Genomic DNA, 13,088 nt, shown 5'->3' on the forward strand with positions numbered 1-13,088 from the left:
GCTGTGTTCCTTCTGTCATTTACACAGGGCTTTTGTGTGTCCTTGATGCATGGACCTGAGGCTCCCAAAATGCTTCTTTTCTGTGAGCAGCTTTGGGTCACAATTCCCAAGTGTTAGTGAAGACGTTGCATTTTTTTAAGGCACCAGACAAGCACCCATGTATTGGACAAGTCTTTGATCAACATTCTTGAAGACTAGTGTGCACACGCTAATTTTCCTTTTATGCATCTGGACTGAACCTGATCCTAACCTCACCAGAAGTTGATGAAGTAATGCTCGGACTTAACGAGGGAGGATATAAAAGATGATGCAATGAATAAAATCTACCGATATAACTCATTAATCAGAATTCAAACTTCACAGTATCACCTGACCACAGTGTTAACACATTCAAATCATAGAATGAGAGGCCTCCATGTAGAAGAGAGCCTAAAACAAGCTAATGCTGCTTATCCATAACAAAGTGAACAATAGTATCCCACTATTTGATAATCCAACAGGTATGAAGCCAAGAAATGATGTGACTGGTAACGGGTAAAATTGATTTTCACTGGTAATATAAAATGGACCCATAGCAAATCAGCCCATTTTACACGATGCCCAAATATCATTGATTTTAAAAAGAAACCTAAATCAGTTGTGCTGTAAAATGAACAGTCAGTTCACTCTGTCATGCCACAGGCACAGGCCAATCTGAATATCCTCAATTTTTTAAAATAAAATTATTGTTTCTTTGTAGTTACATTTACAGTGTTGGGTATTTTTGGGCTGCTCTGTGTGGTTCATTGTGACTTGGGTTATTTTTGAATCTGGAGGATAATCCTGGGCAGTACTAGTTTAGCTTGCTTTTACCAGGGTATGAGCCGAAATTACTCATCTAGAAAAATGCCCCTAAAAGCTTACATAGTATTTTCTCTAATTTTCCAAATATTACTTATTACCAACAGGGAAAGCAGCCAATACTATTCAGCCAGAGGATGACTCCTTGGACGCTTCGCCTCCAAACCCTGTCAGAATTGCCTTTGTTTTGGTTGTACATGGTAGAGCCTCACGTCAGCTGCAGCGCATGTTCAAGGCGATTTATCACAAGGATCACTACTACTACATACATGTGGACAAGGTAAGATCCAGAACAGACCACAGGCAGGCTTTGCTTTTGATGTGTCTGTGATAATAAAAATTCAGACCATGTGGACAAAGGGCTGGACTGTATGACTACTCTAAATGTGATCTTTGTTCCATTAATCACATTTCTATTCTACTTTAAGCGGTCAAACTATCTCCACCGGCAAGTATTGCAGTTTGCAAACCAGTATCCAAATGTGCGGGTCACACCATGGCGGATGGCCACCATCTGGGGAGGAGCAAGTTTGCTGACGATGTACTTGCAGAGCATGCGGGATCTACTGGAGATGAAGGACTGGTCCTGGGACTTCTTCATCAACTTGAGTGCTGCTGACTACCCCATCAGGTACAGCAATGGGGAACTACGTACACCCAGACATTGACACATCCGTCCATAACCTCCCTTATTAACCTTTGTTCAGTACCTGGTCCTAATCAAGACTGGAGTAATAGTGGGGAAGGAAAGCCCAAACTCATTACACCCAAGAAAACAGTTCAGACACTATTAGAGTAATCGGGCTTTGAATCAATACCAGACAGTGCAGTCAGACATAGCCTGTTAATATTGGGCTGTGCAACCAAACATTGTTCATCGGCAATGGAAAGTGCAAGTGGGTGGAGTCTATTGATCCTAGATGGTGGGAAAATCCACCCTGCCCACTGGCATTCAGTTTGTATTGAGTTCACTGTGAAAGCTTTCCCAACATAAAGGGGAACTGGAATTGGCTGTGATGATCAGTAACTTGAGTTTTTGACAAAATTGATGAGTAAATTCCCTTTTTTTTAACTATTTCTTCTCAGTACAAATCTTAAGAATGAAAAGCAAGATTTATTTCCTGCAGGGATTTGCTGTTGCTCAAGATATCGAGTTTTCCCTCTATGTAACCCAACACTACCAAGATTCATATGGACATAAACAATCCAAATTATTCTGTGTAGACATCAAGATGTGAGACAAGACATGTGGGTGAGGAACCTGTGTGTGTCAGGAACAAAGAGTAAAGCAGGGCTTAGAATCACATTGGATATGATTTTGATGGAGTGACAGTTTTCAGTGTGAGAGTTTCACAGGAGTAGTAGACTGGATGGGATTATACAATTTAGCCCTGTGTTCAAAGCTTCTGTGTTTAGTCTTAACTGCAGTTGAGGTTATGAAGTAGACTTAGCTTAAATGTCTTTAGTTACTTGTGCTTGGGGAAACTCCTAAAGTGAAATGATTCCCCGAAGTTTTGGTCACACCTGAAACCAAGGGACAGGATAGATGGGCAAAATGCCTTCACTCAATGTGCACATCCCTAAACAGGTCATCCCTGGATTACAAAGGCATGTACATCTGAACAAGCATTTGGAGACCAGTGGGATGGATGGGGATGGACTGCTGTTGCTGCAGGGCTGCAGGCATCTTCTTACAGGATGGGAACAGGCCATTTCTGCGTGCCTTCTCTCCCTAACACCCCCCCACTCTCCCCAGCTCAAGCCAAGCGGAGCTGGGAGCACTGAGCAGACTCACTCACTCACTCACTGAGTAGGTGAGGCCAGGTGGTGGCCACTCTTCCTGTGTCTGTTTGTTCTCCCATCACAGCTGTTTCTGTTCATTTCCGACTTATGAACCATTCGGGTTATGAACAGTTCTCAGGAACGGAGCCCAGTCATAACCTGGGGACTGCTTGTATAAGTTTAACTTGCATTATCTAGCCTGGAAATTCTACAGTGTGTGAACACGCATGATGGACAGTGCTGTGCAGGGATTCCAGCCAGTGTTGTTTGAGGCTTCAGAGAAACAACGCTCAAACCCAGATAATGTGAGAAGGGTGCTGTACATTAGAATTGGCAATTTAGGGGCCTTGTGCATATTAGAATGGATTACCCAACCACACTTAGCACTCAGACATTGAATATAATTCCATCACATAGCACAAGGTCACACCATACGATTGAATTTCTATTCCACCTTGTATTCCACATTGTGTAATTCCTCACTCATTCCCTGCTGATCAGGCACTTGAGCTAGACAATCAAATTAGTCACCCACCCTGCTTTTAGTAAATATGTCAGCATAGCAGGACCTAAGTATTGAAGCTGAGCTGGGTCGGGCAGAGGACGACACCAAAGGAAAGTTAGAATGAGCAGAAAATTATGGCCTTGAATAAATCAGGCAATCTTAAAGGCTTTTGTCCAGATTGCAACAAACCTTTATATGATTATTTGAAAAACAAATCACGGTTGAAGTTTGCGAATGAAATGACTTTCCATTTCATGAATTCAACCCACAGAACCAGGATATTGACATGGAGGGAGCTCAATCAAAGTCACTGAAAGCTTTTTTATTTGCTGGAGCATGAGCAAATTTCCAACAGATACCTCTACATTACATCTCCAAACACATGCTCCTGTAATAGAGCAGGTTAATGACTTTAATACCTGAGCCTATCGATTGCCTCACCCCATTCTCCTCAGTTTATCACAACCTGCAAGTCATCACATTTATCTTAGTTGATGTTGGCTGTGAAACCTGCTGACTAGGGAGTAATGATCGTTAACGTTTAAAGGTTATACAGAGTGATTGGATTGAAAGCCTTGTTTGGTGTTTTCTATGGGCTTGACTTCATAAAATGGTTTTGATACATTTTTATTGTTATTCACAAGTGTTTACTGCTGAGCTCATTGATATTGACTTCTGACAATATTTAGTTGGAATGGAAAATTGATTTTCCAACCAAGGCAGTACAGCCAGCAGTTTTCTTTCTTTCTGCTAATATCAGGTTTAACACAATGTTGGAAAATTGCACTGAATTCTCAGGAGTTTTAAATTTTCCTCAGCTACTTGTGCTAACTGTACTGTTGTGGAACATTTACTTTGTACTAATTTTCCAGAGGACTACAATGTGCATATGCTATTCATTAGGCATTTAGCCCCAATGACCATGGAGAAATTTCAACTCTTCTGTCTCTGTGCCTGAGTTGAGTTGTTTCATAAACCTCCCAAAGCACTGCCACTCTAAGCTGCAAAACTTTGCGGATCCCTTTATAGTAAGATAGTGGATAAGATACAGGACTGGCATCCACTGGTTTGGGACATCAATTTGACAATGTAAATTTGAATTCCCACCCCATCCCCATCGAAACTGGGGAAATTGTGCAGATACTTGTATAAAAAATTGGAATGAAAAGGTAACATCAGTAATTATGACCATGTAAATTCTGAATTATTGTAAAAGTTTATGTTCACTAATGTCCAGGCATGAGCCACATGCTGTTGGAAACCAACTGAGCATGTTTGGGTACATACCTGCCTGAATATTTCTGTTCCTCAGAGACACAGGGGATGTGAAGGGAAAATTGCAGACTGCAATTGGTGCACTAAGCCTCCAATTGTGGTTGACTAAAGTTTTGTTAGTAGAAACTGCAGCACATGGTGCACATTGACATAATAATTAACTATATGAAAATTCTTTTTAAAACATGCCTCCATTTTCTCCATGCCAAGTGGTGTCAGGTTTATTTAAGGGTGACATCAAGACAGCCAAATACAGTTGGACAACTGTCTATCATATACACCTTTCAAAAATGGCAATGATAATTATTTGCATTCATCACAGCAAATATTTGCACTGTTTTGACCGACATGGTTTAAACTAGATTGCGAGGGGGAAGGGAACGAGAGGAGTAGGTCAGAGGAAGAAGGGGATGGGGAAAAGTCAGATCGGACAAGTAGAGAGGCTTTGAGGAAGGAGAAGTAGGGTACAGGCTGCAAAAAGTAGTAAGGTGGATGGGCTAAAGTGCATTTACTTGAATGCGAGAAGCATCAGGAATAAGGGAGATGAACTGAGAGCTTGGATAAGTACATGGCACTATGATATTGTGACTATTACAGAGACATGGCTGACATCAGGGCAGGAATGGATATTGAATATTCCTGGTTTTCAGAGTTTTAAAAGGGATGGGGGGGGTGAAGAAGAAGAGGAGGGGTGGCGATACTGGTCAGGGACACAGTTACAGCTGCAGGAAGGGTAGAAGGATCCTCTCTAGAGTCAATATGGGTGGAAGTTAGGAATACGAAAGGGGCAGTTACCCTCCTGGGAGTATTCTATAGGCCCCCCGGTAGCAGTAGGGATACTGAGGAGCAGTTTGGGAGGCAGTTTTTGGAGAGATGTGAAAATAACAGGGTTATTATAATTGGAGACTTCAATTATCCAAATATTGATTAGCACCTACTTAGTGCCAAAGGTTTAGATGGGGCACAGTTTGTTAAGTGTGTCCAGGACAGATTCCTGACGCAGTATGTTGATAGGCCGACTAGAGGGAATGCCATATTAGATCTAGTTTTAGGTAATGAACCGGGTCAGGTGACAGATCTATCGGTGGGTAAGCATTTGGGGGACAGTGACCATTGCTCCATAACCTTTAGAATTGTCATGGACAGGAATAGGAGCAAAGAGGACGGGAAGATATTTAATTGGGGGAAGGTGAATTATGAGGCTATAAGGCAAGAACTTGGGAGTGTAAATTGGGGTGACATTTTTGAAGGGAAATGTACTATGGGGATGTGGTCAGTGTTCAGGGATCTTTTGCAGGATGTTAGGGATAAATTTGTCCCGGTGAGGCTGAGAAGGAATGGTAAGGTGAAGGAACCGTGGGTGACGAGAGAGGTGGAACAACTAGTTAAGAAGAAGAGTGCAGCATACATAAGGTGTAAACAGCAAGGATCGGACAGGGCTCGTGAGAAATATAGAGTAGCAAGGAAGGAGGTTAAGAAAGGACTGAGGAGATCGAGAAGGGAACGTGAAAAAGCTTTGGCGAGTAGGGTTAAAGAGAATCCCAAGGCTTTTTTCTGGTACGTAAAGAGCAGAAGGATGGCTAGGGTAAAGGTAGGTCCGATTAAAGACAAAGGTGGAAGGATGTGCCTGGAAGCTGTGGAAGTGGGTGAGGTTCTCAATGAATACTTCTCTTCAGTATTCATCAAGGAGAGGGGTCTTGATGATGCTGAGAACAGATTAGGTGAGGGTAATGTTCTAGAGTATGTAGATATTAAGAGAGAGGATGTGTTGGAGTTGTTAGAAAATATTAGGACAGATAAGTCCCCGGGGCCTGAAGGAATATTCCCCAGGCTGCTTCGTGAGGCGAGGGAGGAGATTGCTGAACCATTGGTTAGGATCTTTGTGTCCTCGTTGTCAATGGGGATGGTACCGGAGGACTGGAGGGTGGCAAATGTTGTCCCCTTATTCAAAAAAGGTAGTAGGGATAGTCCAGGGAATTACAGACCGGTGAGCCTTATGTCTGTGGTGGGTAAGCTGTTGGAAAGGATTCTAAGAGATAGGATATATGAGTATTTGGAGAAACATGGACTGATTAGGGACAGCCAGCATGGCTTTGTGAAGGGAAGATCTTGCCTCACAAGCCTGATAGGGTTCTTTGAGGAGGTGACCAGGAAGATTGATGAGGGTAGTGCAGTGGATGTGGTCTACATGGATTTTAGTAAGGCGTTTGACAAGGTTCCGCATGGTAGGCTTCTTCAGAAGGGCAGAGGCGAAGGGATCCGGGGTAGCTTAGCTGTGTGGATTCAAAATTGGCTTGCCTGTAGAAAGCAGAGGGTTGTGGTGGAGGGAGTGCATTCGGATTGGAGGGCTGTGACTAGTGGTGTCCTGCAGGGATCGGTTCTGGGACCTCTACTTTTTGTGATATTTATTAATGACTTAGATGAGGGGGTGGAAGGCTGGGTTAGCAAGTTTGCAGATGACACAAAGATCGGTGGTGTTGTGAATAGTGTGGAGGGCTGTAGAAGCTTGCAGAGGGATATTGATAGGATGCAGAGCTGGGCTGACAAGTGGCAGATGGAGTTCAATCCAGAGAAGTGTGAGGTGGTACACTTTGGAAGGACAAACTCCAAGGCGGAGTACAAGGTAAATGGCAGGATTCTGGGCAGTGTAGAGAAGCAGAGAAATCTGGGGGTTCATATCCACAGATCACTGAAAGTTGCCTTGCAGGTGGATAGGGTAGTTAAGAAAGCTTATGGGATGTTAGCATTCATAAGTCGGGGGATCGAGTTTAAGAGCCGCAAAGTGATGATGCAGCTTTACAAAACTCTGGTTAGGCCACACTTAGAGTACTGTGTCCAGTTCTGGTCGCTTCATTATAGGAAGGATGTGGAGGCGTTGGAAAGGGTGCAGAGGAGGTTTACCAGAATGCTGCCTGGATTAGAGAGTATGGATTATGAGGAGAGACTAAAGGAGCTAGGGCTGTTCTCATTGGAGAGAAGGAGGATGAGGGGAGACATGATAGAAGTATACAAGATATTGAGAGGAATAAATAGAGTGGACAGCCAGCACCTCTTTCCCAGGGCGCCAATGCTCAAAACAGGAGGACATGGCTTTAAGGTATTGGGTGGGAAGTTCAAGGGCGATGTCAGAGGGAGGTTTTTCACCCAGAGAATGGTTGGTGCATGGAATGCGCTGCCTGGGGTGGTGGTGGAGGCTGGTACATTGGACAAGTTCAAGAGATTATTAGATAAGCATATGGAGGAATTTAAATTAGAGGGATATGTGGGAGGAAGGGGTTAGATAGTCTTAGGTGTGGTTTGAAGGGCGGCACAACATGGTGGGCCGAAGGGCCTGTATTGTGCCATATTGTTCTATGGTTCTATGAACTGTTTTTCTAATCTTTCATACCTTGTTTTAGTCAATTTAACTGTGCCACCTTTAACAACATTGTGAACCAGCTGCCTTGATAGAAGTGCTTGTAATTCTCTGAATAGAGTTTTTCCACGTAAGCTCGGGAGCTTGGGTACATACTAGCACTGTTTTGGCCTGTGTACCAGATGGGACGGATGCCATTTGCTTCCCGATTTAAGAATGAATTCTTTGTAAGTATCTCTGATTTGCATCTACTGTGCCAGCAGGTGCCAGCGTGGCTAAAACTCAGAAGCTAATCACATTTTGAGAGTAGTAGCCAATGAAGTCTGTTAGGGTGATTACTATTACAGCCAGCTCTTTGTTTAAAGAAAGATGATCCTTGGGAAGCTCATCTCTTTACAGCAATGGAAGCTCTGATAATACCAGGCTTACTCCACCCAAACTGAGCTCCTGTGACCCCCACAGAATTGAGAGATTTTTGTTGACTATTGAAGAAATTAATCACATGTCAGTGTATTTGTGTGTTTGCCATTAGTATTTGATGCAGCACCTATAATGGCTCAAAGGAGCCTGATACGAGAATAGGAAAGCCTTCAGTATATTGAAGCTGTGCCCTAAAGACACTGAGCTGGCTTTACTGGATGATTTCTAAACACCTTTTTGTTTTGCACTTTAGCAAGTCTAGCGCTCAGTCTTTAGACAAAGTGGAGGTTTTTTTGGGGCATTTTTGAAATTTTGTTGCATCTGTTTGTCATGCTGTGAATGTGGTGAGTGCACCCAGAGTGATTTTTAAATTGCTGTCATCTGTTTTGCAATGATTCTTTTATTATTTAGTGTTTCACAAAACACCATATAATCTAGGATTAATTTTACAGCAATGCAAAATATTCCACCCACAAACACATCAGTGCCAAAATAACAGTGATTTACCAAATCACAAAGGAGTCCATTCTACCCATTGTACTAGTGCTTTCCCTCTGAAAATGCTTTCAATTAGCTGCACCTTATCACGCTTTCTGCATAAACCTACAGATTTATTCCTTCCAAGTGTCTTCCCTTTTTAAAGTTTTAAAAAGGCATTCCATCAATCATTAAGGCATTGTATTCCTCAACATAGCAACTCCCAAATTCTCTTGCTATTTACCTTAAATCTGTGCCTTGTTTACCAACTCTTACTGCCAATTGAAATGGTTTGTAATTTGCAATTTTGAGCATTTAGATTATACTTCCTGCTTCTCAATTCAATAAGGAGTAATATTAGCTGCTCATTTTTGCCTACTTGTCCATGTACAAAACTGAGATCTCTCCTCCATGCTTCCATTTTAGTGCAGTCATAGAGCTAAACAGCACAGAAATGGGGCCTTCATCCCAACTCTTCCAGGCCAATTGTGGTGCCTATCTACACTAACCCCATTTGCTCGCATTGGGCCCATAAACCTCTTTTCCTGTGCTATCCAAGTATCTGTCTAAATGCCTTGTAATTGTATCTAATCTTTCCACCTTCTCTGGCAGCTCTTTCCATATGCCCACCACCTCTGTATGGAAAAACTTGCCTTTCAGGTCACCTTTAAATTTCCCCTCTCACCTTAAACCTATACCCTCTAGTTTTAGACTTCTAACGTAGGAAAAAAACTGTCTATCCAATCTATGCCCCTTATAATCTTAAAAACCTCTGTAAGATCACCCCCTAGCCTCCTATGCTCAAGTGAGAACAAACCCAGCCTATCCTGATGAATCTCTTCTGCGCTCTTTCTAGTGCTACCATATTCTTCCATTATATCCTCTCCAAGTTTATGAAACTTTTCTGAAGTCCAAGTTTTCCCCCCAAATTCTCTCCTGGTTAAATTTTTCATGCTGTGTTAACAAACCCATAAGAAGGTTTAGTAGTACGTAGATATAGGCACCTAAGCTAAGAATAACGGTTGACAACATTGTGGACAGAAGCTCCATGCCCCTGCATCAGATTTGTCTGCTTCCTATTTAAGCAAGGGCATTAACCCATTAAAAATAGTCAGTGAATGAAAGAAAATCTACCCCAATATCGGATAGAATTGCATGCAATCTTAACTATCGTAATCAAAGGTCACATGTATCAAGTACAGCAAATTTTATCTGAAACACCAACCAGAAGACAGGAAAGTGAGGGGATTAAGTGAGGCCTGGAGTTTCCTTTGGATTGTTGTTTTCGGTGCAGTTCACTGAAATGAATGGAAATGTTAACAAATTTCAATTCTAAGTTAGATCCAAGGCAAACTGAGTTTTTGCACTAGTTGAAGAAAATAAATCATACATAAAACTTGCTGATGAAATTTAATCACCATTGCGAGTTTCTACTAACTGCACTTGTTTTGTGGACCTTGGAGGAAGCTCTTAAAGTTATTTAATGTAGGCATCTTAATGTGTGTACTTTAAAAGCTGTTTTGTAAATGGTGGTGCATAATTTTTTTAAGGTTATTTTCATTATTTAAAATTGGGCAACTCAGAGGTAATAGAATAAATGTTATTGGCTAATTTATTGTATAATGCTGCTTCTTCAGTGCTATGTGGTTGGAAAAATTGAAGTTTCCAGAGCAAAATGCAACAAGAGACATTTCAGAGTTACTTTGCATTGCTCCAGAAACTGACATTTCCCAGCACATCTCACCTTTGCACAACTAATGCAGTTTCGTCATTATTTACACATAGGGTGACATCATTCCCCACGTATCACTCCTTTAGCAGGGAACTTTGATTAAGTTGCCCCGGGAGTGACCATTGATGGGCAATCCCTGGATAACTTTGTTTCGGTAATACAGTGCTAGAGTGGGCTCCACTGTGCTAACATCCCTCACCCACCAATCTCACCCAGTCCCCAAGCCCAGGAGGGACCACAAATCCACTCAGTTCTTCTGAAGTTCCTCCAATCTTCCTGACCACCTGATCCTCCGATCTCTACCCCTCCCCTGGGGCACTTACCTGATCACCACTCTGACACTGTGCCCTCATCTTTCTTGACTCCATTTCCCTGCCCAGTCCACAGGTCCTGTTCCTTCTACACTCCTCAGCACCAACTGCTCCCACTCCTTCCTCTACCAACTGCCTTTTAGATTTAGACTGCCTCTTTTTTTTCACCCCAACCCTCATCTAGATCGCAGGTCCCAAATCATTCCACTATGACCCCTCGTCTCTCCAACCGGAGGCTAAAGAAATTTGGTTTGTCCCCTTTGATTCTCACCAACTTTTATCGATGCACCATAGAAAACATCCTATCTGGATGTATCATGGCTTGGTATGGCAACTGCTCTGCCCAGGACCGCAAGAAACTGCAGAGAGTTGTGGACACAGCCCAGCACATCACAGACACCAGCCTCCCCTCCTTGGACTCTGTCTTTACCTCTCGTTGTCTTGGCGTAGCAGCCAGCATAATCAAAGACCCCACCCACCCAGGACATTCTCTCTTCTCTCCTCTTCCATCGGGTAGAAGATACAGGACCCTGAAGACTTAAGGACAGCTTCTACCCCACTGTGTTAAGACTATTGAACGGTTCCCTTCTACAATGAGATGGACTATGACCTCACGATCTACCTTGTTGTGACCTTGCACCTTATTGCACTGCACTTTGTCTGTAGCTGTGACACTTTATTCTGTACTGTTATTGTTTTTACCTGTACTACATCAATGCACTCTGTACTAACTCAGTGTAACTGCACTGTCTAATGAATTGACCTGTACGATCGGTTTGTAAGACAAGCTTTTCACTGTACCTCGGTACAAGTGACAATAATATACCAATACCAATACCAACTGCCCCAAATAAAGAGAATCTTTCTTTATGAAATCCCCGTGCCTTGACCATGGTCCCTGTTCATACAGACCTGACCTTGCCCACCCATCCACAGTGATCGTTCTCTAGCAGGGACCCCTCCAGTCCCCACAGCCTGATCTCCTGAACCTGGTCTTGGCCCTGGGCAGCACATTTTTGATGACAAACTTGTGCAACATCCACTCCATTGAGCTTGGGGCCCAGGATGTGACTCATTCCGGTGTGTGGATTTATATGCAGACTTTTCTTGTGACAATATTTCTTTTCATAAAACTGCATCTTTACCAGTCTTGAATACATTATCCTTCTTCTCCGAATGCCAATTTTTTCTACAAGAACAAAAAAAGTTGGCATTCAGAGAAGAAAGATAATAGAAATTTACATTCTTAAATGCTGCCTCATTACACTGGTTCATGAAAAACTGCACTCAATGACATTCAAATGAGCTTGAGTGGAAATTTGAGGGAAGAATGCTTCTGAAAACTAGCACAATTTTAAGAGCGATTTGCAGACAGATGGCCAATTAAGCCCACATTAGAACAGGAAAGCAGAGAATTCCTGTGCTTTTCTGTAAACTAATGCAATGGGATCTTTGTGTCCATCTGAGAGGGCAGACAGGTCTGGTCTTGGTTAAAAACGGTCCTAGAATGAGTGATAAAGATCATTTGATCAGGTAGGGCCAAATGAACTGTGAGTTCATCTGATAAACCCTCCATCAGGTCCACAAGGGAGGACTACTTGCCTACCGAACAACATAAGCAGCATGCAATGGACGGAGCTAAGCAATCCCTCAACCAACAGATCAGATCTAAGCTTCTACTGTCCTGTCACACCCAGTTGTGAATAGTGGTGGAGAATTGAACAACTCATTGGAGGAGGAGGCTCCACAAATATCCCCTTCTCAATGATGGGGGAGCCCAGCACATCAGTGCAAAAGAGAAAGCCAGAGCATCTGCAAGAATCTTCAGCCAGAAGTGCGAGTGAATGATCCATCTCCGCCTCCTCCAGTAGCTCCCAGCATGATAGATCCAGACTTCAGCCAATTTCTTTCACCCCATGTGATATCAAGAAATGGCTAAAAGCATTGGATACAGCAAAGGCTATGGGCCTCGATGACATTCGGTAATAGTACTGAAGACTTGTGCTCCAGAACTTGCCATGCCCTTGGCCAAGTGGATGCAGTATAGCTACAACACTGACATCTACCCGACAATAAGGAAGGTTGCCCAGGTATGTCCTGTACACAAGAAGCAGGACAAATCCAACCTGGCTAATTAGCACCCCATTAATCTACTCTTGATCATCAGCAAAGTGATGGAAGGGGTGATTGACAGCACTATCAAGCAGCACTTGATTAGCAACAACCTGCTTACAGAAGCTCAGTTTAGGTTCTACCAAAGTCACTCAGCTCCTGACATCATTACAGCCTTACTCCAAACGTGGCCAAAACAGCTGAACTCAGGTGAAGTGAGGTTGACTGCCCTTGACATCAAGTCAATGCTTGATGGAGTCTGGCATCAAGGAGTCCTGG

The 13,088-nt window shown here is 42.9% G+C and overlaps 1 protein-coding gene across 1 annotated transcript in view; it reads left to right on the forward strand.

Annotated features, from left to right (window-relative positions):
- xylt1 (xylosyltransferase I) overlaps nucleotides 1-13,088 on the forward strand; it is a 211,193-nt gene that overhangs the window by 120,283 nt on the left and 77,822 nt on the right. Inside the window, exons 3-4 of the mRNA XM_052022363.1 lie at nucleotides 948-1,120; nucleotides 1,269-1,471. Of these exons, the coding sequence (XP_051878323.1) occupies nucleotides 948-1,120; nucleotides 1,269-1,471 (376 nt within the window). The remainder of the gene's footprint in view (nucleotides 1-947; nucleotides 1,121-1,268; nucleotides 1,472-13,088) is intronic.

This window comes from Pristis pectinata, chromosome 8, assembly GCF_009764475.1.
Source record: "Pristis pectinata isolate sPriPec2 chromosome 8, sPriPec2.1.pri, whole genome shotgun sequence".
Lineage (NCBI taxonomy): Eukaryota > Metazoa > Chordata > Chondrichthyes > Rhinopristiformes > Pristidae > Pristis > Pristis pectinata.